The sequence below is a fragment of the Cyprinodon variegatus genome, unplaced genomic scaffold (genome assembly GCF_000732505.1).
Source record: "Cyprinodon variegatus isolate N-32 unplaced genomic scaffold, C_variegatus-1.0 Scaffold538, whole genome shotgun sequence".
Taxonomy (NCBI): domain Eukaryota; kingdom Metazoa; phylum Chordata; class Actinopteri; order Cyprinodontiformes; family Cyprinodontidae; genus Cyprinodon; species Cyprinodon variegatus.
In genome coordinates this window covers 397,340-406,743 of record NW_015150991.1, presented here as the reverse complement: position 1 = coordinate 406,743, position 9,404 = coordinate 397,340, and the positions used below count along the sequence as shown (strand labels likewise).

General features: G+C 37.5%; 1 protein-coding gene across 2 annotated transcripts in view; it reads right to left on the bottom strand.

Moving 5' to 3' along the window:
- Positions 1-7,191, bottom strand: part of LOC107095327 (germ cell-specific gene 1-like protein) — a 31,151-nt gene extending 23,960 nt beyond the window's left edge. For both annotated transcript variants that reach the window (XM_015391368.1, XM_015391369.1), the window contains exons 1-2: positions 6,652-7,191; positions 4,406-4,453 (exon numbers count right to left, since the gene is read on the bottom strand). In XM_015391368.1, coding sequence (XP_015246854.1) covers positions 4,406-4,453; positions 6,652-6,952 — 349 coding nt within the window. In that variant the 5' untranslated portion in view covers positions 6,953-7,191. The remainder of the gene's footprint in view (positions 1-4,405; positions 4,454-6,651) is intronic.
- Positions 7,192-9,404: the final 2,213 nt, after the last annotated feature.

Genomic DNA, 9,404 nt, shown 5'->3' with positions numbered 1-9,404 from the left:
CACCTTCCAGAATGGAGTATGGACCAGACAAACTATTATATTCTCCCTAAAATACCCGTTCCTCCTAGAAAATTAAAAATACTACCAAAAACTACATCCCCAGATGACCTTTGAAACAATTCCCTTATATCTAGTTTATTTTTATTCCTGTCTAACTCTATGCAACATCTCTCTTTCCTGAGTATATTTATTACATTCTAAAAAAATATGTTGGACAGTTTCTCTGGAGCCGAGGTATTGCATTGAACTCATTACACTGATATTGTGCAGTATTTTTGCAGTATTTTTTGATGCAACTTTTCTACTTCTGTTATTTGCTGTTGTTTCTTAAGAAAATGCATAATGATATTACAGCTTTCATTGATTTATTTCAAACTTGAAACTTTTTTTAGCCTGTAAGTTGTAAAAAAAATAATAATAAAAAAAAAATAAATAACCGATTAATCGATTAATCGAATCGAATCGTGGTGTATTCTTGAGTATCGAAAATAATCGAATCGTTGGGTCAGGAAATCGATACAGAATCGGATCGCCATGATGGATGTGATTTACACCCCTACTGCACACTCCCTGTGCCACACAGTCATTAATAAAATCCGTTGCATTCCACTGACCTGTCTGAGTTGTTTCCTGGGTCCAATTTCCTGTACGTTACAGATTCTCCACACTTCAACTGCCAAGTTCATTATACGGACAACATGAGAACCACAGCACAATTAATAAAGATCTTACAGCATGTTAAATGAGAATTTCTAATATAAAGCTAAGACTTGGTGTCCAATCTTTGATTGTTTACTGTATATTCCATTTGTCTGTAAGGGTCCACGGATAAAACGTAATCCAGCATATTTGTAATAAAAACATTCCATGATGAGACACACATCAGTGTGTGAGTGTGTGCGTGAATGGCTGAATGAATGTAGTGTAAAGCGCTTTGGTCAAGTCTCCTAACTTGAATAAAGGCGCTATTTAAGTACATGCCATTTACCATTTACATAAAGTCAGTTTTTACCACCAGAAAAGTTTGATCCTTATAGCTAATACTGACCGTCTTGCTAATTACCCTAGCTTCGAAAAAAGGCTTTCTTTGCTCCAGTTTACACAAAAGAGTGAACAAATAGCTCAAAAAAGGAACAAACAACCGTGGGAGTACTTCGTATGCTTCAGTGTAATGGCAGACCGCTAGTCAAACAGAGTATGCATTACGCTTGGAGCTTGCATAAATAACATCATGGCGGCATATATAGAAAGTGTTTGATTGACAAACGATTAGCCAATCCACTTTCGACAGTAGGCAAAATGGATTGTCTATATTGTCAACTAATAATTCATTTTAGATTAATCTGGACACTTAATTTCTGAGAAAAATCCTCTTTAATACCTTTAAGCAACTGAAGAGTGAGAGCTACAACGCAAGCAGCAAAAACACTTTTTAAAAAACAAAAACTTTCAAAGAAAAAAGAACATTGTTTGGTATTATGTGTTTGCTTATATCATTTTCTTTTTAGTTAACATGATTTACTCTTTAAATGACTGTTTACATTGCTAACATACTGTACAAATTAATACCTAAATGATCATAAAACCCACACAAACAATCAAACCCATCACAATACTTATAATATTATATAGCCTATCAGTCTCAGGATATGGTCAGGGTAAGAAGGGCTGAAGCTTGGTTAGTGTTTCTGTCTGCTAACTCCTAAGCCATGAACAACCCGGTTTCCGTCATTGAAAGAACTCCCTAACACCATGACATTTTTAACTCCATTTACACATACCTAGTGGTGCCACTTAGCTAAAAATTTTAGTTTTCCCACTCACATCATCTTTCTGAGTAATTTATGAAGTATCTGATGTAACACGGGTGGCAGAGAGCAGTGTAGGTCAGAGGAGTGTGTCTCTATCAACCATGACAGCAGCTCATGGGGAGCTGAGGAGGTCTTGCTTAAAACTGTTTGGACAATTTAGTAGGCTTTAAAAGATTAGGTATTTTATTTTGTTATGTTTTTGTTAGATTTAGTGCTGATGTGTGTTACACATGTGCATATTGGACATTTATGAAAATACAGGACAAATGGCATCTGTTATTGGTTCAATACAAGGCAAAATGTTTAACTGCCCAGTAAGGGATGATTCCATATTAAAAGCGCGCGTCACAGCCCTACAACCCACAACCCATCCTTCAGTAGGACAGATGGTCACCTTTTAAAAGCAAGTGGATAGACATTGCTGACCAAGAAGGATATTGGAGGTGGGAACTAATTATTAAACTCTTAACATATAAAGGTAGATACAGCCTTAGCGATATTTCTGAATAGTAAAAATGTGATTTAGTTCATTTGCATATTATCTCTCATGAGAAATGAGAATGCAATTTTTGCAGTCAGATTTTCTATGGGGTTTGTTATAAAATCAATTCAGGGATTTATTTGGTTTACTGAAATAAATCCCAAGCCAAAATTTGAAAACCATGACTTAACACAGTTAAAACACCCATCTGGAACCAAAAACCTTTAAAAACATCTGCTCATGAAATCTTTCATCAAGGTTCCTTAGGACGGTGAGAGTATGGAGAATATATGAAGAGATAGACAGAGGTTGAAACCTTTTTCTATATGAATCCAAAATGCTAATATGGGACAATTTTTTTTTTCCTATCTCAATAAATCCTTAAAATTAAACATTAGCTTGTTTTAACAAACCATTAATTGTCATTAAAGGTTTCCTACAAATCAATCTATCCCAACCTCTTATTGATGAATCCTTCGTTCCTTCTTAGCTACATCAAGATCTCTGATCATTGCTATAGCAACAATATTCTTCTAAATGATCTTTACAATCCTTGTGTCAAAACAGTCTAGCTGCACTGAGTTGCATGACCTTTTATCTGAAACAACATCGAGCAGGTGCCATAACATCCAGCTACACCTCTGGATTTCAGATTCCCTGCTTTATGAAGAGCTTATTCTTTTCATAATAGTTCGAGGCCACTGTGTGTAAATGCGTCTTTGTAATGTCCTTTGGGAAAAAAGGATAACTTGGAAGTGAACATTTAGCATTCTAAAGGTTACAGTTCTAGTATCATGCCTGACACTTCAAGTTATATTGTTCGACTTAATGTGACACACCAACAGAAAGCAGTGTATCATTGTGAGGTGAAGGGAAAATATTATCTGGGATACATATAAATCGTGTGGTATACAGAAGTTTCACCCCCTTTTTTTAGTCTAACACCTCTGAACTAATTCCATTGCACAGTGTGTTTAGTATCACAGAGGTTTAGTAAAGAAAACACAAAAAAAAAAACCTTAAGGCCCAAACATTTAATGGCTAAGGGACACATTTGGCACGTCAGGGAATCTAACCCTTGTAGAAGAATGATGAGACAACAAAATCATGGAAGAAATTCATGATATCCTATTAGGAATTAGGCACTGGTCATGTAGTGCACATATGGAAGGTAATGCTCAGGTCACAGCAGACTTAAAATATAACACCTCAGATCACCCTGAACATGCCGTCCATACCACTACCAGAGAGCAGCAACATCAGACTGAAGGAATACTTTATATCTCAAGCAATAGAAAAATGGGTCAGATTTATGGGGAGAATGGATAGAGTTGAAAGAAAGACAAGCCTTAAAATATAAAAAAAAACAGTTTCAGTTCCACTTTTATTCATAGCTTTCTGTGTTTTCTACTTTTTGGTTTCATTTCCATTTTGTGTCAGTGAATTTTGATAGTATTTGAGTTCTTAGGTATTGTTTGCCCTCTGCTGCCTTCTTCTGTCAGTCTCTTTTTTCCCCTAGCTCCCTTCTAGTCTCCTCTGTCCACACCTGCTCCCAATCTGCTGATAGTCTGGTCTTTGTTCAGTCTCCCATCTTTACACCTCATGTTCAGTCACTGTTTGCTGGTCCCTTGTTGTAGTTTTGTTGCTTTGTCGTCTCTGCTCCCCGTGAGAGTTTTTTCATGAAGTGTCCTTGATTTTTTTTTCAGTATTGTATGTCTCTGCCTACTCATCTGTGCATTTGGGTCCTCAAAAAACCTCCACACAACCTTGCCAGATCTGAGTCTGGGTCAAGCTTTTACCTTACAGAAGAACGACTCTAAACATACTGCCAGAACTGGTTTGGATGAAAACATGGGCTACTAATCTGTAGGAACGGTCCAAATTAAAACAATGGACAATCAGTGGGAGCTGATCAAAACAACATCAAAACATTTCAGTCATTTAAAGAAGAATCATAATATCATAATAGTCATAATATCAGCCTCCGCACTTGCAAAGCTGGCTGAAACATATGTCATGTACACACATTGACTTAGTCTGATTTCTACACATAATTCAACATGTGTTGAATAATTGGTGTTACATCAAACATATCAGGAAGATATATACTTACCTCTTTCATTTGCCGGTGCCACATAAATGAAACTTCGGCATTTTTCACCTGAAAAACAATGTAAATGAGACATTTAACTGACAGCAAAAGGCAGCTTAGACATTCCTACAATATAGCTATAAATAAAACTGGGAAGTCATTGGTATTCTGGCATATCCTGCTAGATTGATATGGGGAGAAACAGGTGGACTGTGTCATAAGGGATACACCTCTGATATGAAAACAAAAAGAAGAAATCTCAGAATTATCCAATTTGTCCAGAGATTTGCTTTCTGCCTCCATCCTTCCCTTTGTGGATGTCTGTAGCAGAAGCATTGTCAAGACAAAAAAAAGGCTTTCCTGGTATCTAAAGTGAGAAAGGCTTTCTGTAATGTCAGATAGACAGATCCATAATCAAAGTTTCACAAATCTCTGTTGAACGGTTCTGTTTTTCAAACAATAAACTAAGAGGCCAAAAATCAGTAGTGTTTAAAGAATAGGGCTACTTTGCCCTTAATAGATCATTTTCTGTAAGAATTGTCTTCAAAGGGTTTCATTTGTTTAATGACCATTTTATCAGAAATAAATTAATTATCAAAATATCTAATTTTAAGTTTGCTTTTCCAAGTCCAGATGATTAACATGTTTTAAGCGTTTAAAATTCACTTTACATGATAAACTTGCATTTAAAAATAGTTGTTAAACCAATCTCACCAAATGTTGGACGTTTTTTCAATATTCAGTGTTTATTCCAACAGTATATATTCATGTAAATTGCTCCTGACTCCAAAGAACACGCTTTTGTTCAATCTATCTGTCACTGTCTTGGTTCTGATATGTTTTCTTTTGAGTATTCAGTTTTACTTTGCTCAATACTTTCCAGTTTTCTTGGTTTAATTCCTATTTTTTTATGTTTTCTGGTTACAGTTCAGTTCTAAGGTTATTTGTCGCACTCTGTTGCCTTCTTTTGTTGGTCTCCTTTTTCCTAGCTCCTTTCTAGACTGCTGTCTTCAAACCTGCTCCCAATTAGCTCGTTAGTCCTCTCTTTGTACAGTCTTCCATAAATACTCTCCCTGTGCAGTTCCTCAGTGCTGGTTCCTCGTCTTACTTCATCATACCTTGTCTTACTTTGTGATTGTTTTCCCCCTGATGTCTCCAAGGTTCTGGTTTGTTTTACTTTTTTCATGTTGGATTTTTGGATTCCTGCTCCAGTTGTTTGTGAACCTCTCATTAAATCTACAAAAAACTCACCTCTGGCTCCCTGTCTCAACATTTGGGTCCTCAAACCTCAACCAAACTCTGACACTATCTCTCATTTAGCTCTTAACTCCTCAGAAATCTCCTATGTATTTTTCAACAGAATTGTGAAAAAACACTAAATAAATAAATTGTTCAACTTTCAAAATCCAATTATTCACCCCCCCCCAGCTTTATATTGTAATTACACTGCCATAAGTACAAAGCAATGAAATTAACTCTCTGCATTTAATCCATCCGTTTGGGGTGCAGTGGGCTGCCATTGCATGGCGCCCTGGAAGCAGTGAGGGGTTAAGGGTCTTGCTCAGGGACCCAGAGTGTCAGTCTGTGGGAGGGGGGCTTCAACTCAGAATTTCTGGATTCCAAGTGCAATGCCCTGAACCACTAGACCACCACTACCTCTAGTTTTTTTTCTAATAGATTCTGTTTTCTCTTTTTTTTGTGTGTGTGATTGTTTTCCATCAAATTGTAAATTTTTGCTTCGTTATAGACTCTTTATTACTACTTTATTATATCTTTTTTAAAATATTGCTCTATTTTGTATAATTACGGGATGATTGTTTGTAATTTAATTGATTTTGGTCGAAGTTCTATTTTGCCTGGGATCTCAGATCTGTAGGTCAGCCAAAACATTTCCAACATGTTAACATCAGTCTTGAGCGTCAGGAGCGGGTTTTCTCCTCTGATTTACCAGCACGCTGCAGTTTATAAGATCGACACAGCAGAACATAAAGGAGAGGTTTGTATTGAACAAAGAAAATACTCAATTTGATTCACATTTAACTAAACCTAGAAGGATTATGTAGTGACTAGTATTAGTCCGGTTATCAGTTTTTATTCACTTCTAACATTTTCAACTTTTCTAAAATCAAAATGATTTTGGTTCCACTAAATATCAACATGTTTTTCTGGAAGTTTGCCGCTGTGTGCCAGGATCTGTGACGCAGCGCTCTGCGCGCACAGCCCGCGCGCCATCCCCAGCTGATCCAGCCGCATCCAGACGGGCTCACCTGTCATGTTGATGTTCTGCTCGCAGGAGAACCAGATGCCGGTGTGAAACCTCCTCATCACATACTTGTCCTCCCCGGTCTCCCAGATGTATTGCACCAGACGCGTGTCGTTGATGTTGGAGCTGTTGAACATGATGCAAAACGCCTGCTTGGTGGTGACCGGACCGGTGCAGAATGGCTTCACCACCTTCCGCGTCCCCTCGCACCAGTAGCTGGTGGTGAGAGCCGACACGGCGAGCAACAGGGCCAGGAAGTTCAAGGTGAGAGCCAGGGAGGCTCTGCGCCGCCGGTCGATCCCCATGACAGTCGGAGCGCAGTTAGAGGAGTGAGGGCTCCTGGAACTTAATCCTCACCCACCTCCCACTGTGTGTGACACCGGATTCAGGCGACTTCCTCTCAAATCCTCATAATCCCGTTATTCCCGTTAACGTCCCCTCCGCTAATTAATGTCTGCTTCCATCGGATCGACCATCACATCTGCTGCTCTTCCAGCGCAGTTTCTCTCATATGTATCCCACACACCCACTCCCACCTACACACACACCCAACCTTATCTGAGCTTCATGCCATTGAGAAAATGAGGAGCGGGTCTCCTGTGAACCACGACGATGCTGACTGAGAATAAAGATACCCACCCATGTGTGTATTCTGGTCTGGCACATTTGGGCAGACATCCAGGGGGTAATTAAGTTGGGGTGCAAAACCAAGGTAAAAGCCTTTCTCCTTGGCTCTACCTTTCTCATACCTCATCCAAAATAGTAAGGTTATCCTGAGCTACTTTCTATATATATGCTGCTATATGTTTAAGCTGCTGGAAGACATGGGGACCACTTTTCCAACATGTTATTATCAGTCTTGAGTGTCAGGAGCGGGCTTTCTCCACTGGTTTAATAGAAACAGTAGAAACACAGTCGAATATAATAGAGTAGTTTATACTCATGGATGCACACGTTTATACAAATGTAACAAAACCTAGTTAAATTGCAATATTGGTCCAGGTCTCACTTAAAAAAAAAAAAAAATAATATTTCTAAAACCAACCTTTCCAAAATAAAGATTATTTAGGCTCCACCAAATATGGAAAAATTGTTTTTCTCAGAGTTTGTGGCAGGATATCGCAACATTTGAGTGCACAGCCCACACAGTGACTAGATTCAATCAGCTGGTTTTCATTGATAAAAACTTAATGTGCATTGAGATAACGTTTGGTGAATTTGCATTATATAAATAAGCTGTATGGAGCTGAATTGAATAAACACTAAAAAAAATATGGTATGTATTTTTGGTTGTTGTGCAAGACAGATGATGATATTATAGTAAATGATTAGTAAACCTTGGCTACAGTCGGGGTGCTGTCTGATTGGTCATGCATTTCTGCTCTGAGTTAATCTTTTCTCATAGACTCTTGCAATAAGTCATCCACGCTCCTGTGCAAGAAAAGCATATATTGTGTTATTTTTAACATAGCACCACCATACACAGGGAAACAGCATCACAAAGTAGGATTGAAGTTGAAAGAGAAAGAAGCAATATGGGGGAGTTGAGCAAGTACGACCCTAAACAGTTGCTAACCTAGACCTAATCTAGACAGATAAAGCTTGGCTAACTACATGTGTAGAGGCTGAAGCTTTATTGCTCTTTCTCTGATTCTTTTCCTTAATCCTAGGATCTAGCTGAGAATGGGCTACAAAGGCTGATTTAAAGCACTTTTCAGATAATGAAGCAAAGCTTACTGGGAGCTTACAAACTTAGAAGAGATAAACAGGTGAATATTATCTACATAAGTGTCAAAAAAGTAATTGAAAAAGACAGAATGATCCATGTGGAAACCTGGCCAGATTTGAGAGGCTATTTTAGAATGGACTTTGTGTTCTATAGATGAAGTCTCCCCAAAAAAGTAATAAAAACTAATCAGAGCCAGAACTAAAAACAGAAGACTGTTGATTATTCAACAAGTTACAGTCAAATTAAACTCTAAAATCCTTTGTCTAATGCTGAGACACACTTAGGTGTTTGGACAAAGTTTTGGTTTAGAGGTGAGTGCACTTATAATTACAGGTTGTTGGTTTTTAAAGTATATTTTCCCTAAACTATGTTTGCTTTTTCACTTAAATTAGAAGAATTAATCTCACATCAAAATTACAAAAGGATTTTAAATAATCTCCCTTTCTTTATGTGCTTTGAATTTTAGCGGAAGAGAGGACATCTAAGAGAGATGCCATGCCTTTCTGTGCTTCGATATCTAGTTTATTTTTGACCAATTTGCCACCATAGAAGGTCAATCTATTAAAGAAGGAAAATCTAATCACTGACAGCCAAAGTTTATCAGTCTGTAAGCTGACAGACCAGTGTTTTTTTAATTGCTACCAGGGGAACTGGGCTGCTGCTATTGAATGGAGGTGGGAAGGAGAGTTTTTTGTGCGTCATGGTGATACTTAGCAGGAATACAAAGGTGGAGAAACTATTGCTGTATCTCAAGGTGATAAAACTCTCTGTCTTGAGTCACTGCTTGCAACACTTTTTCCATGCACAATTTCACTTTAATATATAGAATATATCTGGAAGGGTCATGCATTTCAGCATTCATATACTGAATACAATAGATTTATTCTACAGAGGGATTGTAATTTCTGCCAATCTTGATGATTAGGAGTTACAGTTTATGAAAACCAAAAAAAAAAGCTTCACAGTTTTTTATATATTAAATCAATTCAGTGAAAAAGTCTTTTTTTTATTTTTTTTTTTTTTTTTTT